Source organism: Gracilinanus agilis, chromosome 1, assembly GCF_016433145.1.
Source record: "Gracilinanus agilis isolate LMUSP501 chromosome 1, AgileGrace, whole genome shotgun sequence".
NCBI lineage: Eukaryota > Metazoa > Chordata > Mammalia > Didelphimorphia > Didelphidae > Gracilinanus > Gracilinanus agilis.
Genome location: NC_058130.1, coordinates 362,083,342 through 362,104,482, shown reverse-complemented (window position 1 = coordinate 362,104,482; position 21,141 = coordinate 362,083,342). Strand labels below are relative to the sequence as shown.

Here is a 21,141-nt window from a genome sequence, read left to right as displayed (position 1 = left end):
TTCCATCATTCTGTTAGCCACACCACACTGCCTCTAGGGAAGCTTACAGTCTGAAGTGGTAAGAGGGATGTGGGCACAGGGTGCACAAGTGCCTAAGAATGTGGCTAGCATTGGGTAATAGGGAGAAGGCATCTTGGAATGAGGAAAGAGAACACTATGAGGCTAGATCTCAAAATGTGGGTAGTATTTAAATTGAATAATAAGGGGTGACACATTCCAGATATTAATAAAAATATTTTTATAAACATCCTCTTGGATAGAAGTCTCATTGAAACTGTGTAGAGAACTTTGTCAGATTTATAAAATTAAGAGCTTTCTCTCAATTGAGAAATGAGCAAAAGATATGAACAATTTTCAGATGAAAAAAATAAAGCTATAAATACATATATATATGTATATGAAAAAAAATGTCCTAAATCACTGCTGATTAGAGAAATGCAAGCCAAAACAATTCTGAGATATCATCCCACACCCATCATATTGGCTAATGTGACAAAAGGGCAAAATGACAAAAGTTGGAGGGGATGTGGGGACACTAACACACTGTGGGTGGAGCTGTGAACTGATCCAACCATTTTGGAGAGCAATTTGGAATTAGACCCAGTATTATAAAACTGGGTATACCCTTAGATTCTGCAATATCATTGCTGGATCTGTTTCCAAAGGAAATGAATTTACATGTTCCACAGCTCTCTTTGTGGTAGAAAAGACTGAAAATTGAAGGGCTGTCCACCAGTTGGGGTATGGCTAAACAAATTGTGATATATAATTGTGATGGGATACTACTGGACTATAAGAAACAATGAGCAGGCTAATTAAAAAAAAACTTGAAAAAAACTATATGGGATAATGAATGATGAACAGATTTAATTTTTTTTTTTAAATGGGAGGGGGAAGGGCAACTGAATGGCTTAGCGCAGTGATGGGCAAACTACAGCCCGCAGGCCATATGGGCCCCCCTGAAATGTCCTATCCAGCCATGCGACATTATTCCTGACCAAATACAATGAATAGGATGTAATACAATGAAACTTCAAAAGAATTGCCTTAGAAACAGACTGACAGATGAGCATTTCCTTTCCTTTGGCCCCCTCTTTAAAAAGTTTGCCCATCACTGGTTTAGTGGATTGAGAACCATACCTAGAGATAGGAGGTTGTAGGTTCAAAATCTAACCTCAGACACTTCCCAGCTGTGTGACCCTGGGCAAGTCATGTAACTCCCATTGCTCAACCCTTACTGCTCTTCTGCCTTAGAACCAATACATAGTATTGATTCTTAGACAGAAGGTAAGGTTTATTAAAAATAATAACTTGTGAATGTCACCTTCAGAGAATGAACCAAAAATGGAAACATGAAAGACATTATATATACATATCCATCTCTTGGATGATGCCTTCTCTGATGTGGGGTGGAGAAGGGCTGAGACACTGGAAATAAATTATATTAATTTTTAAAAAAAGAATAGTATACCTAAAAGCATAGAGGTAGGACAGTATAGAATGTATTTGGGAGAGAGTAAGCTATCCATTTTGTTTGGAATTTTAGTGTCAGAAATTGAAATGGTAAGGCATTGGCCAAATTGTGGGTGCCATATCTCTTTGTGAGATAGGTAGTGTGCTATCATTATCCACATTTTACAAATGCAGAAACTGAGATTTGGAGAGTTTGTGTCTTGCCTAACTTCATGGAAGTAGCAAATAATGTACCTCATGATCAAAGCTAGAACTTTTAGAAAGTGGCTAAAATTGACATTATTCTTACTGACATAATCTTAAAATGAAGAGTTGAGGACAAGAATTTATCTGCAAGTCTACTCATTGCCTAGAGACAGAAGTAGATGTATTCAACCAGCACATATCAATGGAGGAAGTTCGAGAGTCTTAAAGAATTATAGATTTAGAGCCAAACAGGGTGCTCCTAGGCCATCCCCTTTTGGTTTTTATTTGGACCATAAATTTAATGGTTAACAGTTATTTCATAGATTTGTTTCACAATGTTTTCTCTTTTTTTTTATTAATTCAGATTTTCTTACAAAAGCATACTGGATTTTAGAGAATTAAAATGGACTTCATAGAGACAATTTAATTGACTTTCCATTTGTATTTCTTCTTTCTCCTAGAAAACATTAAGAGCCATGTTGGTGTATACTCCTTGCCATAGTTTGGCCGAAAGAATAAAACTGCAAAAACTTCTGAGGCCAGTAGTAGAAACTATATTAGTCAAATGTGCAGATGCCAATAGGTATGGTCATGAGGTTTTTCAAAAAATTTCTCATATCTTCCAGTCAGTTTCTTACTTTTGTCATCAGTGATTTGCACATAATAGACAGTTTATCAAATGAATGAATCTTTGAATATTGTGTTTCCTAATTTTTAAAAAATCCTTGAAATAAAATATCGCTAAGTTAATGCTGATGATCTAGAGAAATAATTTAGTTCACATAAAATTCTATTACTGTCTGTCATTTTGTTGCAAGCATTTAAAAAAATACATTCCTGAAATCACATTTCTAGCCTAAATATGTAATGATGAAACAGTTCACCATCGCTTCATTTCCTTAATGTATAGATCAGTGGTTCCCAAATTTTTTTGGCCTACCATCCCCTTTCCAGAAAAAATATTACTTAGCCCCCTGGAAGTTAAATTTTTTTTAATTTTAATAGCAATTAATAGGAAAGATAAATGCACCTGTGGCCATCACCGCTCCCCTGGATCGCTGCAACACCCACCAGGGGGCGGTAGCACCCCTTTGGGAATCACTGGTATATATGGACACTCCTTATTTCTTCCTTTCCTAAATTAATAAGGTAAAAGATTTTTTTTTGGTTTGTAATTAGGGAAGGAAAAATCATGTCACCCTTTTCTTCAGACTCCTAGGTCATAAAGTGTATATTTTATTTGTTTTGGGAAATTAGATGGATTTTGTTTAGGTTGTTAGAAAGCTTGAACTGGAAGGCAAGTCAGGGCATTCTCTAATGCAGTTTCCTCATTCTATAAATAAGCAAACTGAGAGGCCCAGGGAAGTTCAGTGACTTGCATGTCCCACAGGCAGCAAACTTCAGAGATAGGATTTGAACTAAGGTCCTAACACCAAAGTCAGCAGTGTACCATATCAGTGCAGTACCTGCTATAAGGAAAAGTAGAGGAACTCATTGAAATTTTTTGAATGTTGATAGGATGAAAAAAAACCCAATTCAAGTTCCTCCCACCCCCAGGTTAAATATAAACTAATAAAGCTGCTTCAATGGCATGCTTTTAAAAAGAGAGTATAACTGATGTTCCTTAAAGAGATTGACTGGACAGGGATCAAAAAATACTTTGTGACCTAGGGAAATCAGTTTTTGTTAAAATCTTTGTCAGGAGATTTTATTGGAAATGACAGCTGGCAACAACCATAAGTATACAACATTTTACAAAAAGTCCAAAACATTTCACTATTTATCCTTATATGTCTACAAGCTATATTAGAGGGAAATATCATTATCTCTACTCTAGGAAAGATTGCCAGTAGCTGAGTAAAAAGTAGTCTCTACAGTAGAAACCAGTGGGTTTTTTTCCCTTCCCACAGGAGAGTTTATTTTGGGTATTTCACTAAAATAAAGCAATGATCCGGAGTTCAAGTTCTTTAATGATAGCCTAGTAGATCCCAGTTGGCAGAAGTGGAGAGCCCCCCAGAATGCCAATTTACCGTTAAATAAACCTAGTACAAGCATCAGGATCCCCATTTTGCAGATGAAGAAACTGGATCAAAACTTTCAGTCACCTACAGATCCTGAATGTACCTCTGACTCTGTATTCAGTAGAGACCTGTTCCTTGAAATGATGGTTCCAGACTTTTGAATGATTGTTTATCTGTTGACTTAAATGTATGAAAGAAATAAACTTGAGACATTAAGTCTAGGTACAAAAGACTTTGACTTATTAGATGCATGTTTTTTAATTGAAGAAATGTATTTGGATTCAATTTTCCCTCTATACTGTGAGGCTGTGTATATAACATTTTCTTTGTGATTATTTACTGTGACTTTAGGTATAAAAACTAAATAGACAAATGAAATGTTTCTCTTTCTCCCCAAACATTTTAAAATTCTCATTTACATAAGCTTTACCATTAGTCTTGACTTGGTTTTCCCTTCCTTTTTTTAGCCGTACAAGTCAGCTTTCAGTTTCAACACTTTTAGAATTATGCAAGGGCCAAGCAGGAGAACTGGCAGTTGGCAGAGAAATACTTAAATCTGGTAAGAGCCTTCTAATTAAAATTAACTTTTTATATTATGTTTTTGTCCATTAATTCACTCATAGTGTCATTTTAATAGTCTCTCAGTTTGATCTGTCAAAATAGTGGAGTAGACCCTAATGGATATTTGGAGATATGTTTTGTTCATTCAGTCAGTTAGGTGACATTAATTGGAAGTCTAAGTTAATCTGTAAAAAAATTGTTAAAGTAGATATTTAGTCAGCATCTTTTACATGTATATAAGATACAAGCTAGCTTTTGGTATAGATTTTAATAACACTATACTTTCTATTCCTCTTCCTTATAGGATCCATTGGTATTGGTGGTATTGATTATGTTTTAAATTGCATTCTTGGAAGCCAAATGGAATCGAGTAACTGGCAGGCTCTGTTGGGGCGCCTTTGTCTTATTGACAGAATGTTGTTGGAGTTTCCTGCAGAATTTTATCCCCATATTGTCAGTGGAGAAGTTTTGCAAGCTGATACTGTAGTAGACAGGTACTCTTTGTTTAAAAATGTTATTACTTTTCTTCCTTGAAAACAAATATTTTCGGTTTGCCCAACAAGGTTCAAGAGATATAGGCAAGTATGACATAAGGCTATTTGTTTTTAAAATGTAGACTCTTTGATTTGAGGGATTTTTTTCAAAGTGAAAACTTATACCAATTAGTTAATAGTATAATTTTATTTTTTTTAAACTATAATTTAAAAATTTTAACACTCCTAAAGTCAGAACTTATATTTCTAAATATTCACATATAAATTTTTAATGCACTTTTTTCTTTTTCTTATGTTTAGGTATAAGAAGCTGCTGTCCCTCTTGAACTTTGCTTTGCAATTCATTGATAATTCCCACTCAATGGTTGGTAAACTGTCCCGAAGGGTGTTTTTGAGTGCTGCAAGAATGGTTGCCAGAGTACCCCATGTGTTTTTGAAACTATTGGAAATGTTGAGTGTTACAAGCTCCACTCATTATACAAGGATGCGTCGTCGTTTGATGGCTATTGCCGATGAGATGGAAATTGCCGAAGCCATCCAGCTGGGCATAGAAGACTGTTTAGATTGTAGGCAGGATGACTTTTTGCAGCCATCTGCCCCAAATAACACCCCAGAAACAACTGAAAATAATTCCCCTGAACACACAGTCCAGTTAGAGAAAACTGGAAAGCCTTTATGTGATGCAAAATCAAATGCCAGTCCAGAAGATATTTCTGATAAATTGGCTGACATGTCTGTAGGACTTCCTAATTCAGTAACAACGGAGCAACCAAAGCCAGCCCTGCAGACAAAAGGCAGACCCCATAGTCAGTGTTTGAACTCCTCTTCATCCAGTCATTCCCAGTTATTGTTCCCAACTTTGCCCTCTCCTCCTTCTTCTACCCCATCTGTGCCAGCTGGCTCTGTAACAGATGTCTCTAAACACAAAACTCAGGGTTTTGTTCCCTGCAAAGTACCCACACCTTCTCCACAAATGCAACGAAAATTTTCTCTACAGATTCTTAGAAACTGTTCTGAAATCAAAGAATCAGATAAACTTTCCCCAGTTTTTACACAGGCAAGGCCAATGCCTTCCAGTCACATACACAGGCCAAAGCCATCTCGACCTACTCCAGGAGATTTGAACAAGCAAGGAGAAGTCTCAAAAAATAGTATGACACTTGATCTGAATACTATCTCACAATGTGATGGCATCATTGGAGGTGGCAGCAACAGCAGCAGCAGCGCTATCATACCAAGTGAAGAGACGGTCTTCACACCAGTAGATGAGAAATGCAGATTAGATGTCAATACTGAACTCAACTCCAGCATTGAGGACTTGCTTGAGGCCATGCCTACTAGTGATACAACTGTAACTTTTAAGTCCGAAGTTGCGGTCCTTTCTCCTGAAAGGGCTGAAAATGATGACACTTATAAAGATGATGTAAATCATAATCAGAAGTGCAAAGAAAAGATGGAAGCTGAAGAAGAGGAAGCATTATCCATTGCCATGGCAATGTCTGCATCACAGGATGCCCTGCCAATAGTTCCTCAACTACAAGTTGAAAATGGAGAAGACATAATCATTATTCAGCAAGATGTGAGTATCTTTTGGACAGGGTTCAGTGATGACTGTGTTGAATCACATTTAAAGTTTGAAAAACCAATTTTAACCAGTTAGCTAGCAAATGATGGTTTCTTAGACAACTATTAATGTCAAAACTGAGAAGAGTCCATTTGACCCAAGAAGTTTTTTATCTTGTATACATTTTGAAGGTAATACTTGATATTAGCATTCTCATATTGTTTGAGTTTATAAATCTTGGATTAGAAAGTTATAAGTGAGTTAGAAAGTTAGTAAGCAATGCTGTCATGTCAGCATTATTGTTAAAAATTAAAATTTTTACCTGAACACTGAAACTTTTATTTTCAGACACCGGAGACTCTGCCAGGACATACCAAAGCAAAGCACCATTATAGAGAAGATGCCGAGTGGCTCAAAGGTCAACAGATAGGCCTTGGGGCATTTTCTTCTTGCTATCAAGCTCAAGATGTAGGAACTGGAACTTTAATGGCTGTGAAACAGGTAAATACCAACCAACAGATATAAATGGAGTTTCACGACAAAGTACTAGAAATCCATTCTGTTTGAATGTACTTCAGTTTTTCTCTTTTAAACTACAAAAGTAGATGGCACAATGTAAAGACAAGTCAATAACAGCAGTCTTAAAAGTAGATGAGAACTAGTCATCTAAAAATGTTATTCCTAATATTTGAAAGGGTTTTTTAAAATAATCTAAGAATATGAGATCATCCTAATCTATATAATAATAGCATAATATGTAACAAATATTTCATGTTACCCACAAGTATTAAAAATGACATATAAAGTGGTTTTATTTTATGTGGCACAGAGCATAGGTAATTTTTAAACTGTTGCTTTAATTAACAAATTTGTATGGTCGCTATGTAACTTAAACTTTACTTTTTAAATTAGCATAGAAATCAAGTAATAATAGGACTTCACATTCATAGAACAGTAGACCTTTAACAAACCAAATCAAGGCATCAATGCCAAAATTGGAATCCCTAATATTGGTTTACATAACCAAAGTCATACTTCTTTGCAATTTGCTATCTGTTGCATGCTTCATTGGGCCTTTATCAATTTATTCTTATTTCATAGCCTTCACTTTGTTATTAATATCTTAGCTGCCTCCAAATCCAAATTCTTATTGCTTACAAGCCTGAAAAAAGATAACTACTTATCTTGTTATGTGTAGCATTTTTTTTTCCTTTTTAAGCTCTTCCCTCTGTCTTAGTATAAGTTCTAAGGCAGTAGAATGATAAGAGCTAGGCAGTGGGGATTAAGTGATTTGCCCCAGCTCACACAACTAGTAAGTGTCAAAGGCTAAATTCGAACCTGAGTCCTTCTGACTCCAGGCCTGGTACTATGGCCACTCTGCTATCTAGCTGCCCCAAAGATCATTTTCATTCAACATTTATTAAGCACTGGAGCTTACTGTGGATATGTAGGTATATGTTCATTCAGATTTCGTTTTAAAATATTTTCAATAAGAATATGCACATTGGAGTGTTTCAGAAGTTTTCTCAAACTGAATGTTGTGTTAAACAGGTGACTTATGTCAGAAACACATCTTCTGAGCAAGAGGAGGTAGTTGAAGCACTGAGAGAAGAGATAAGGATGATGAGTCACCTGAACCATCCTAATATCATCAGAATGTTGGGTGCTACATGTGAGAAGAGCAATTACAATCTTTTCATAGAATGGATGGCAGGTAATTTTATGCTACAAGTTAAGAGCTACCTGGAACTTCGTTTTATTTCATAACTTAAACATTTAAAATGTATTAGATTTTTTAATGTGACCTTTTTTACTAAAATTTTATGGTAATTATTTTAAAATTTTTTAAATTAAATTATTAAAAATAAATGATGGATATTGAAATTTTACTGTTTTACATGCATGCCTCTTTGCAGAGTGGCAGCAACACTTAATTTTGAGAGGTTAAGCAAGTGGAGCATAAGTTCAGTCAACTTCTGCCCTGCTAGAAAAAGATTTGAGTATTATCCCCATTCTCAGCTTCTATTTGCCAAGGACTAGCCTCTTAAAGTCAGAAGGCTTGTCCCTAGTAGGCTAGACAGTTAATGACATATTCTTTGATCATGGCAATCTCTACATCAACAAAATTATATAATATGGGCCTAAGTTCTCTGTGGCCTCTTTCCACTTCTGCAGTAATGGTGTCAGAGTAGCACAAAAAGGTGCAAAGAATCATAATTTCAAGGCCATCTCCAAATATTAGCTTCATCATTGGTACTCTGAATGTGAAATTGATATCCATTGACCACACATCAAGGCATGTTGCTGAATTATATCAATCTTGACATTTCTTCTATAACTGAGACCAAAAGGAAGATATATCTAAATGGAAGGGGTCTTTGAAGAGGCAAATAAAGGTGTTGATGGAATTAGTTGAATGATGCATCACAGTGAACAAGAAGCATTTCATGGGATATTGGGTCATTTCATGTAGCAGCCCTCATGATAAATAGTTGGAAGAGACCACCATGAAGATAATTGCAATTGATGTGTTGCAGGGGATAAGTTAGATAAATTATACAAAAAAAATTCTTGAGACCGTGATACTCAGTAATTTCAGTACAAAAGTAGGCATAGATAAGGATGTAAAAAAATATTAGAAAATATGGTTGAAGAGACAGAAAAGCCAGACTTTGTAGACTCTCTGAAACCTCATGCCTGTGGGTCACAATTACTTTAAGAAAGAATTTTAAAATCCTAGATTTGACAAATACTCTAACATCACCCCCTAAAAAATGAAGTGAACTAATTACAGTGTGACACTATAGATGCAGGATTTGTTTCTGAACCATCTGTCTTTGTATAATTAGATCACTTGACTTGTTAAAACAAAGATCAACACTAACATAAATCTAGAAGAGAAAGTAAAAATACGAAATAGATTCTTTGTGTAATTAAAATAAGTCCAACCTGACTTATATAAACATGTTATTGCAGCTGAAAAAAATGGATAAAGGAAAAGACATTATGTTTCATTAAGAAGTTTAAAAGTGTCAGTCAGTTGCCTTCATAAGTAAATAAAATGATCCTGAAAACTGCCTTGGTAAACATTTGATCTATTATCCTTTGACCTACCTTTTAGACAAAGAGGGATAGATGACAGCCAAGAAAAACAATATCAAATTTAGACAACAATCTCATTTGTAAAATTTTGTGGGAAAAGATTTTGAAGATTAATAGATTAATATTCTTATAAGACAATGAGATGCAGTGATGAAGGGGGGGTGGGGATCCATTTGAAAGACCAGGCTAGCCAAATTATCCAAGACATTTAACAATATGACTGAAAAAAGACCAGCAAACAGGTGAAAGTTGGGAAGATTTTTATTTCAAAAAATATTTATCATCCAGGATAGTGAAGAGCAATCTCAAATTCAAATAGAAACAGGACCATTATTCCATACATACAAGTTCCTGTGAGCCACATATTGCCTGGTTTTAAAATGTCATGTCATCTGTGTTCTATCGTATTTTGTCCAATATTTCACAATTGCATACTAATAGTTCCAGGTACGTTCAGTGTAGGGGCCACAGATCATAAGTTTGATACTTCTGTAGGAAAAGGAGCTAACTAAAGAGGATACAAATTGGGGGGAGCTAGCTGAATTATATTAAGTATACACCATGGAAGGGAAATCCATGCTACTTCTGAGGACGAGTGAGCACTGTGCTCTTATGGAAAGAACACTGGACTTGCAATCAGGAGAGATCTGAGTTCAAATACTACTTTATAGCATTATGACCATGGATAACTCATTTAAGTTTTCTGAATTTGTTACATCAATTATATCAAAAAGGAATAAGAATATTAATAAGTGCCTAAGGTAATTAAAGGTTCAAATCAGATAATGTACATCAAGTCTTTTGCAAACTTTAAATAAATTTTCTATTATAAACCTAAGAACTTTTTAGAACCATATATAAACAAGAACTAGGATGTACACACCTTACTTTTTAGGAAAATTCAGGAATTCAGTCTGATTTGTTTTTATTCTTGTTTATATATGCTTCTAACAAGCTTAATTTTTCTGACTTCCAAACTCCTGTGGCAAATTAAACTGGGAAGAGAAGATTATAGGATATTATACATTACTATGCAGGACCATTTATCTAGAGCTGAAAAAATCCTCTAGTCTGAGTTGACAAACTATGGCCTCAGGGTCGAATCTGCCTCTCCACTTCCCACCTCACACACATACTTTTTTTTATTTGCCCTGAGAGCTAAGAATGGGGTTTTTTTTAATAACTTTGTTTAGTTATTTGAACTTTATTTAAAGTTATTAGAAACAATTGCTCCAGTAGGTTGTAGACTGGATTCTTTTTGGTTGGCAAGCTGGATTTGGCCCCTGGGCTATAGTTTGCCAACTCCTAATCTTGTCTGATCCCTTCATATTATATTAAAATCCAGGAAGCTTAAGCTACTTGCCTAAGGTCACACAAGTAGCAAAGGTCAGAGGTGGGATTTGAAATCTGAGCTCCTGACTCTAGAAAAAATTACTATGTCCTAGAGCAATAAGAAATTTCAGAGACTTAGATCCTCAAGCTTCTGGAAAGTACACCAACAATCATAAGAAATAACCCATTAGACCCTAAGGAAAAGGACAGAAAAATTATGAAAAGGAGACACAAACTCAAATAATACTATAGTCGGAGAAATGCTTAGTACAGGCACAGACAGATCTGGATACTTCATGGAACAGCATGATATAGGGAAAAACTGCTACTTGGAATCAGAGAATCCAGATTAGACCCTGCCATTTACTAGATGTGCAGCATTAGACAAATTATTTGACCTCTTAGGGTGTGGTGCATAGAATGCTGGACATGGAGAGGGAGGCTTGTGCCCTGACTCGCCTGAGACTTACAAGCTGTGGGACACAGGAAATTACACAACCCCTCTGAGCCTCAAGTTTCCTCATCTATAAAATGATGACAATAATAGTACCTATTCTGAAGAATCAGGTGAGAGAATATATGTAAAGCATTTTTTCAAATCTTAAATCTCTAGATTAAGTGAGTTACCATTATCATCAATTACATATATAAAATGCCATATAAAATTCAGTCTCTACTGTCCCACCTCTGATCCTGTGAGCTACTGAATAACATTAGACACTAAGGAAATAATGCATTAGATTTCCATCTAAAATGGTTAAAAATTAATGTATATTTTTAAAGGGATAAAGATTAAGCTATTTGGGAAACTCAGTGGCAGATGAGGTTTTACGGTATTTACTTAACTGATTCTGATATGAAAGATGAAAGCAGTACTTTAGATTTTCAACCATTTTCATTTCCAATAGAGGATATATATGACTTCACTATTTTAAATGTTAATATGTTTATTTAAAAGCCAGATTTATAATAGTTATGGCCTGCATACATTTGTCTTACAGGAGGATCTGTTGCTCATTTGCTGAGTAAATATGGAGCTTTCAAGGAATCAGTCGTAATTAACTACACAGAACAATTACTTCGTGGTCTTTCTTACCTCCATGAAAATCAGATTATTCACAGAGATGTCAAAGGTAGGATTTTTTTTTTCATTTATCTTGTTAGAAGATTTTAAAGTGCAAATAAATGCTTTTTTTTTCCTGGTTCGTCTGCCTTTATTATATTACACCCTTTGGGGCGGGGAGGCATTTTAATTTATTTTTATCTCAATATCTTTCATTCTTGTAAGTGAACAATCTGATAAAACTAAAACCCCAAAACATATATCCAGTAAACAAGTGATAAATCATATGTTTTCATCTTTATTTCTACTCCAACAGTTCTTTCACTGGAGATGGATATCATTCCCCATCATAAGTCCCTCAGAATTGTCATTGATCATTGTATTGCTGTTACTAGCAAAGTCTATCACATTTGATAGTTCTACAATATTGCAATTACCATGTGTAATGTTCTCTTATTTCTCCTTATTTCACTCTGCATCATATCTTTCCAGCTCTTTTCTGAAATCATCCTGTTCATCATATAGTTGCATATGTAGCTCTCCTCTAATACTGACTTATAAACTGAGATTGTGAGAATATATATTTCTAGAAATTATTTTTAGGCCAATATTACCATATTAATCTGTAATCATTAGACAATGTTAGGCTTTTTTTTAAAAACACCTTACCTTCTGTCTTAATATCAATTTTAAGAAGAGTAGCAAGGGGCTAGGCGATGGGAATTAAGTGACTTGCCCAGATTCACATAACTAGGAAGTGTCTAAGGCCAGATTTGAATCCAGGTCAGACACTCCATCCACTGTGCTACCTAACTGTCCCTAGACTTTCTTAAAATAAGTCTGATAAAATCATTTTCCATTGAGTTCATTTTCATCATTTCAAGAATTTCATACATAAAGTACATTAGTACAAGAATTTTTAAAAAGCCAAATAAGTATCTTTGGATCATTTTATATTCAGCTGTACTTGTAAAGTTATAGCATTCATTTTGATTTGAAATGCATATGCTGGTCTGGATAAAAATAAACTTCAATAGAACCTTCTCAAATACAGACTAATCCCAATATGGTTTTCTTGGAGGTTTTATTGAAATTGTGTGATTTCTAAGCAGAGTTTTCCTTTTATGTTTCCTTCAAAATTTATATTTTTCTATAGTCTTATCATACTATTTAGTTCTCCAGAATAGATTTAATGGTAAAATGGACTTGAGAGAGAGCATCTCACCCAACCCTATCATTTCAAAAATGAGAAAATTGAAAGCTAAGGGAGACATGGTAAAGGGACTTTGTTTCCCAAGATCACACAGATAATAAGTATTAGAGTGAATATCTAAACCCAGGGCTTTTTTTGACTCCAAATCCAATATCTACATCTATTCTTCCTTTCCTTTTCTTCTATGGGACTGTGGTCTTTATTTGAAATAGATTGATAGTGGAGTAGATATCACTGAGTCTTTTTTCAGAAATGTCTCTGTGATCATTTGAAGCTGTCATTTTGATTTTTGAATCTATTTGTACTTTTACTTTTAGCAAAGAATCACTTATAATTTTTGCTTTGCCATTGACAGGTGCCAATTTGCTAATTGACAGTACAGGGCAGAGACTGAGAATCGCTGACTTCGGAGCTGCTGCTAGATTGGCATCAAAAGGAACAGGCGCTGGAGAATTTCAAGGACAGTTGTTGGGAACAATTGCATTTATGGCACCAGAGGTGAGAATCAACCTCTGATTTGATGTTTCTGTATATTAAGAAGCGGTCAGTTCATATCATAGGCATATAACCTAGGCCTTCATTAGTTAAAAGACCAAGACCTTCCTCAAAATCATAGTCTAGCTATGTGGCTCAGGGAACTGAGAGCCAGGCCTAGAGATGGGAGGTCCTGGGTTCAAATCTGGCCTCAGACACTTCCTAGCTGTGTGACCCTGGGCAAGTCATTTAGCCCCCATTGCCTAGCCCTTACTGCTCTTCTACCTTTGAACTAATACACGGTATTGATTTTAAGACAGAAAGTAAGGGTTAAAAAAAATAATAATAGTCCTCCGAGTTTATGAAACCCTTAAATTTTAGCCTTCCCCCTCTTGTCCCTGACATTTAAGGGGAGTTATGGCTTCATATCTTCATATAGAGAAATTTTGTGTAATAGACTTTATAAACCTCAAAGTGCTATAAAATGCTAATTATTTACAGTTATATTGTACAAAGCCCAAGGTAAATTGATACATATAGTGGAAAAAATAGGAGGTGACTTGCCACATAAGAGAAGGAGATCTAGTAGGGGATGAAAGAGGAGGCCACAGAGAGCTTTTTAGAACTTCAGTTATCCTCTCTCCATAGCCCTTCTGCAAAATGTTAGTTCTTAATGCTCTAAAATATTGAAACACTTAAAGTTTCTAGGTAAAGCCTGCCATTGTGGAAGGTCAAAGTCTCCAGCTACGTATAAAAATCAAACTTGTTTGAGCTGGAAGTATGCTCAGAATATCTAGTCCAAGTCCCTTCTTTTTCTAGGGTACAGAGAAGTAAAGAAATTCAAACCAGGTCTTCTGTATGCCAAACCATGTTCTTTCCACTGTACAACATAACATATGGAATAGTACCACTAAACTAGTCATACTATTTGGTTCTTAGGAACAAGATTTAACAAAATGGCTTAACCTTAAATTCCCTGGTAACTTTTTGGGTTTTTTGGGGGGTTTTGTTTTGTTTTGTTTTGGGCATTTTAGGTACTAAGAGGTCAACAATATGGAAGGAGTTGTGATGTATGGAGTGTTGGCTGTGCTATTATAGAAATGACTTGTGCTAAACCACCTTGGAATGCTGAAAAACACTCTAATCATCTTGCTTTGATATTTAAGGTAAATTTTAAAAACAGTTGGCTTTGTTGTCATTATATTTTTGCTAAACTATATGTTTTCTCTTCTAAGGAAAATATCCTTTTGGACAAGAGCTGTGTTTTATGCTATGTACTACTATTGGTATAGTAGGTACTTCCATTAAGGTTGAATAAGTGGCTCCAGAGAAAATGCAAAATTACTGACTTTTGCTTCACCTTTTATGGACTTAGGTTTTGAAAGCCTGCCTGCCAAAATTGATGAGACATACATTTTCAGAGGTTGTTCTTAAATGTTCTTTCCTTTTTGAGGCCCCAACACACCTCGCCTTCTTCTTTTACCTTTCTACTCCTCCCTGAGTAATCTCTACATGCACTCCAAAACTGCCCTTTCATTTTTCTTCCAGGACCTTATTCCCAGAACTCATTCTTTCTGTCATGGATCTTCATTCTTTCCCTCTCCCCTAGCTCCTTCCCATGTGCCTGTAGAAGGATGAAGGTCTCACCAATCCTTAAATAATAACAAAACCTTCCAGTGATTTTCAAGCCCATCCAGTCTGCAGCTGTATCTCTAAAGTATCTGCTCACTAGGCTTCGACTGTCTTACCATCTCATCTTTCTTCAATCCCTTACAGTTTGGCTGCTGCCTCAATTACATGTTATCATCATTGCCAAATTTCATAATCTTCTCATTCTCCTTGACTCAAGCAGCATTTGCCATTATCGGCCTCTCTCTATTCTCTTTCTTCATCTGCTTCACAAACTTCACATACTCTTTAGGGTCACTTTTGTTACTGTCCTTTTTCTGATTTCTTGGCTCCTCAACTTCTTAGGAAGATGGCTTACCTCAAATTAATGGAAATTGTGAAGTAAATAACCACAAATAATTGCAAACCAGCATGTCTTTTGTCATTTTAAGTAGCTATCTGTGAAATATGGCCTCTGATTAGAATTTACAGGAAATATAATGATCCTGGAATAATCCCTGCAGTTCCCAGAACACTAGTTAAAACTGTAACATTCCTTAAAAAAGGAGAGAGATTAACAAGAAAATAGCTTTCTCTCAGAATTAAGACTAGGTCATTCAAGATTGAACCTTAATTCCAGTAATTTAGATATAAATTGAAGCTAGTTAATACTAATTAGTATTTCTTAACTCTGAATTAGGATTTTCTGATCTTTTTAATTGCATCAATTTTATATCCACTGTAATGATAATTTGCATGGCAATATGGAAAGCAAGATAATGGACAGTTACCTGATTAGATCATTACCTGGCAGAAGGTGCCATGTGCCAGGACAGTTGAAGCTCAGGTATATAAGGAAGGATTTGAACTGGGAGATCCATCTCAATCTGAGATTGGGTTTGGGGGTAGTGGGGGATTGTGGTGAGGGTAGGCCATAGGTCAACCTGCACTGACCAATTTCACAGGTCCAGATCCTGTGTTATCCTTATATTGAATACCTGATCCTGATTTAATCACCAACAAGAAGCAACAGCATATAACAGCAAAGCAACCTGATTTAGGTTGAAACCAGTCTGGCAACTACTTGGCAACTGACAAGCCTGGCTATCATCTATTCAAATATCATCATTATCATCATTAGCTTAGTTTTAAGAACTTCCTGTTTCCCTCCTTCCCAATCATTACCCTGCTTCCCCTCCTAAGCCTGTTAACATTAAATCCTCAAACTTACCTAGATTTGGTGTCATCTCTATCTTAGGGCTTAGTGATTATATCCTTGGAACATTTGAGGGAAAGGAGAATAGTATCAGTCATAGTGAAATATAAAATATAATTTGCAGTCAATTTAGCATTATCCTATGTAGGCCAGAAAGTCAGTTAGAGAAGTAGCTGTATGGTTCTAATCACAGATTCTTCATCTGGCTAGCTATCCTGGGGCACTGTTATATCTGAAGTTCGGTTCAACAGATACACAACTATTGCTATGAGGTCCTTTGTGTTTCACTATCACAACTTAAGTGTTTCACTCAGGTATCAACCACATACTCAGCTTCAGCTCCTCATAACACCAGAATCATTATAACACTACTTCAAAATACTAAATAAAACAATAAGTAATAATTATGACATGCTAGATTAGTCTTTAGTATTTTCCTTTCCCATGTAAACCCAAAAGAGATTTGTTTAAAGACAACAAAGTGTGAAAGAAGATATACCATATCTGACAAATAAGAGAGAAGCAGAAAAAGACCTAAATTTTAATTTCTCAATTTTTGATATATATCTCTGCCTGAGCAACTGCAAAATAAGAACTTAAATACTATGGTATTTATATTCTCAAAAATCTCTCCCTGACAGAATCATCCAGTTGTAAGGTGCTCTGCTGATTTGTAAAATGCTAGGGTTGGCACCTCCTAGGTTCCTTCCACCTCTAAAGCTACATCCCCCCTTCCCACCTTAGCAAGTGTCCTTTTGTCGTGGGATCCCTACCAAGTCCTGTCACCTTTACTTGAATTTGTGTAGCTTTCACATATATTGATGTTATTAAATAATGCATACCTTTTTCTGGATAGTAAAAGATGCATTTGTGATAGCCTTTAAGAATATGGCATTCCTTTTTCAGATTGCTAGTGCGACTACTGCTCCTTCAATCCCCTCACATCTGTCTCCTGGCTTACGAGATGTGACTCTTCGCTGTTTAGAACTTCAACCTCAGGACAGACCTCCTTCAAGGGAGCTACTGAAGCATCCAGTCTTCCGTACTACCTGGTAGCCAGTTACAAAAAAGATTTTTAAAAACTGATGCTAAATAGAAGAAAAAACTCTGGACAGTGCTTTCAGGCACAACCACATTTTATCATTCTGCTGGCCTTTAATCCACCAAACAACAATTAACTGAGGCCAGTGGAGGAGGACCCTTACCGAAGTATGTGATTGACAAATCAAGATCTTTACCTAAGCTCAGTATGCAAACTTCCCCAACTTGTGCAGAAACTGTAAATTGTGCCTTTCAAAGAACTGGCCCTAGGTGAACAGGAAAGCAATTAAGTCTGCATATAACTAGTAGCAGATAAATAAATTTTTTTGGAGCACTTTTTCAGCAATATTAGCAGCTGAGGGGCTCAGGTTCTATTTTAATATTGCAATTACTCTTCCATTTCACATTGTGATCATGAGCAGGGGATTCTGCAATTCCGTTCAGGTTTTTTGTTTTTTTGTTTTTTGTTTTGTTTTATTTTTGCTTTGATCACTGGCTATAAAGAAAATCACTATCTTCCTCTGTTAAACCTGAGTAGGCACTACTGGAGTAGTGTTTGGTTTTTTTTTGGGGGGGGGGTTATTTTGTTTTGTTTTGTTGTTATTTTTTTAAGAAAAAAGAAAAAGAAAACAAAAACATTTTTAAGAATTGATGCTTCCATTGTGAACTCACATTTAGCCTTCAGTTTTTTTAAGTGGGCAACTGTGGGTCATTGTGCATTTTTACTGTTGGCCCATCCATTTCGTTGTTTTTTTTTTTAAGTTATGGTTCTGTATTTTCATTTTGTCTTTATTTTTGTTTGACATTCAGGGACAGGTGATCTTTTCAAACCACAAAATAATAATACAAAAACTTTAGAATTAACTGCAAAACAGATCTTATTGAATATCTTGCTATCGGGTTTTCTTTTTAAATTGGACTAGAATCATGCTACTACACTTCATTCATTGAGTCAGTGATCTAGGTTTTGCCTAGTGCATGTTATATAAAAAGACAATTGAAAATCAACTCTTTTACTTGGCTTACAATCAAGATCCAGGTTATTTGGGATATTTGTTGAGCCTTTTCAGTTTTACCAATTTCCTCCAGCAAACTAGAAAATTTCACACCAAATTAAGTCGTACTCTAGGTGTAATAAAAATTCATTCACTCTCACCACTGATAATAACATTTTAACTGCTGTTTTCCTTCTGCCATACATCATTTATTTACAATTAATCTGGCTAATGGATAATTAAATAGAAATTATCCTTATTTTCACCTTTTTTCTAAGAAAAGGTGTTTTAAAGAGATTTATCTTGAACTTGAAAATATGTTCAATTATAAGAGTGAAGAATATCACTTATACTATTTCCTTGGGTTTTGCACAATTTCCTAATGATTTAGAGGCAGGATTTTGAATCTGGTGATCCTGAAGGAACATGGCAGCTGTTCTTGGGCTTTTATGGGTGAGTCTTTTCAATCAAGTACTGATTTAAGTATTTAATATAATTTTTAATGTAATTTTAACTCTTCAGAAGCCAGTTAATTGTCAGAGTGAAAATGGAATTGGTTATTCTCAAAGACTCAGGACAAACTAAATAAGCTATTCAGTATACTAAAAATGTACAATACTAATTGGAAGCAAAAGAGGTTACAAGTTTACAGGGATATGTACAATTTTTTTTAAAAAATTATGTGACTATGTATTTCTTAGGAAAATTTTACATTCCTTTGTTTTGGAAGATTGGCAGTCTTTGAAGAGTTAAAAGGAAAAAAACCAACAACAGTACTGAAATGTGAAGTTTGGTAGCTTTGACTGTAATGTACTTGACTTTCTTTTTTTCTTTTTTTGACTACTTAGAATTTTCACAATTCTAATAAGATTGTTTCCAAGTCTCTCATGTGCAAGCTTTAAAGGATGCACTCTTGCCATTATATACTGGAAGATCAGTTGTCAGATCACGATTTTCTGGCAAATGTAAACTGTATAAACTGATGAACCTCAGCTAATCAGTATTACTTTGTAGATCACCATGCCTACCACATTTCAAACTCAAACTGCCTCTAGATGTCAAGATGCATTTTGTTTGAGTTTGTTTGCATTTCCCTCAGCTTGCTGGTAATTGTGGTGTTTGTTTTGTGTGTGTGTGTGTGTGTGTGTCTGTGTGCGTGCGCGCCTGTACACCTGTGTGTGTACACGTATGTGGGTGGGTGTGTTTAAATGCAGATGTGATGTAATATTCTTATTTTCTTTGGATCAAAGCTGGACTGAAAATTGTATTGTGTAATTATTTTGTGTTCTTAATGTTTTGTGGTACTTAAGTTGTAAATAGCGTCTACTGCTGTTTATTCCAGTTTCTACTACCTCAGGTGTCCTATAGATTTTCTTCTACCAAAGTTCACTTTCACAATGAAATTATATTTGCTGTGTGACTATGATTCCTAAGACTTCCAGGGCTTAAGGGCTAACTTCTATTAGCACCTTACTGTGCAAGCAAATGTTACAAAAATCTCTGGGTTAAGAAAATTTGGCTTAAATGTATCCTTTTGTTATTTTAAATATATCAAGATATTTTAATTAAAAGTTTTTACCCCATTGAACCAATTTTATAGTATTTGTACCTATTTTGGTGTTTTGTCTTTATAGTAAATAAAAGTTTTTAAACAAAGGTTACTTGTTTTTAAAATAAGTTCTGTTTTATCTTAATAGTCAATAAATACCACTTCTTAAAATATATCCTACTTAGATATTAATAAATGTTACAAGTTTTTGCATGAAGCTATATTCCTTTGGGCAGATGGCAAAGATGAGTTTCACTGATCCATTTGTGATTTGAAAATGACTAGGGTTTGTTTGTTTGTTTTAATTCAAATGATGAATTCCAAAAGTTAACAAAACTCCATGGGTGGTAGATCATAATAAAATCTTATAACCCAGAATGAGAATTAGAGACTTCTTTAAAAATTGGAAAGAATTGAAAGGTAATTTAATTAAACTTAAAACCTGAATTCAAGGTTCCCTGTGCAGCATCAGAACTGAAGCTCCTGCCAGGGTATTGTAGCATGATTATTAAATGAAATATTAATGACAGCACCTTTTAGGCCAGCTTTTAACAAAGTTCTAAACTTATGAAATTATGCAGTTATCTGGTTCACATCTTTCCATCTTGTCTTCCAGAATAGTTTGGCATATATTCTCATTTCTCAAATTCTCAGTTGTAAGAATCCTAAAAGGATCATCTAGGCCAGTGATTCCCAAAGTGGGCGCCACTGCCCCCTGGTGGGTGCTGCAGTGATCCAGGTGGGGCAGTGATGGCCACAGGTGCATTTATCTTACCTATTAATTGCTATTAAAATTTTTAAAAAATTAATTTCCAGGGGGCTAAGTAATATTTTTTCTGGAAAGGGGACAGTAGGCCAAAAACGTTTGGGAACCATTGATCTAGGCCCATGTTGGTGAAGATGTAGCCCAGGTGCTATTCCCCCTCTCCACCTTGCCTGAGGACATTTTTTGCATGCCTCACCCCTCTGTCCAGCCACCCAGTGCAAGCACTTCTTCCTCTGTGGTCTGGGACAATGTGGGGGCTCACATGCTGCATGAGGGTTACAGTCTGATCTTGAAAAGGTTCACCAATGCTAATGTAGGCTAACTGGCAGCTTTGTCATTCTACTTAGTTCTCAGTCACTAATGCATTGTGGACCCAGGAAGGGGGACTGTTGAGGGTGGGAAGAGGGTGTGGGGACACGAGGAGCAAGCCATACGGCTCAGACCTCGGGAACAGAGCATATGTCAGTTCCATCTTCAAACACA

At 35.5% G+C, this 21,141-nt stretch overlaps 1 protein-coding gene across 1 annotated transcript in view; it reads left to right on the top strand.

Moving 5' to 3' along the window:
• The window catches only part of MAP3K1 (mitogen-activated protein kinase kinase kinase 1), a gene marked incomplete at its 5' end in the record, with an annotated part of 82,271 nt that extends 64,624 nt beyond the window's left edge, over positions 1-17,647 (top strand). The window contains 10 exons of the mRNA XM_044681062.1: positions 2,121-2,242; positions 4,148-4,239; positions 4,546-4,735; positions 5,036-6,314; positions 6,648-6,800; positions 7,851-8,013; positions 11,735-11,866; positions 13,365-13,507; positions 14,518-14,649; positions 17,214-17,647. Coding sequence (XP_044536997.1) covers positions 2,121-2,242; positions 4,148-4,239; positions 4,546-4,735; positions 5,036-6,314; positions 6,648-6,800; positions 7,851-8,013; positions 11,735-11,866; positions 13,365-13,507; positions 14,518-14,649; positions 17,214-17,363 — 2,556 coding nt within the window. The remainder of the gene's footprint in view (positions 1-2,120; positions 2,243-4,147; positions 4,240-4,545; positions 4,736-5,035; positions 6,315-6,647; positions 6,801-7,850; positions 8,014-11,734; positions 11,867-13,364; positions 13,508-14,517; positions 14,650-17,213) is intronic.
• Positions 17,648-21,141: the final 3,494 nt, after the last annotated feature.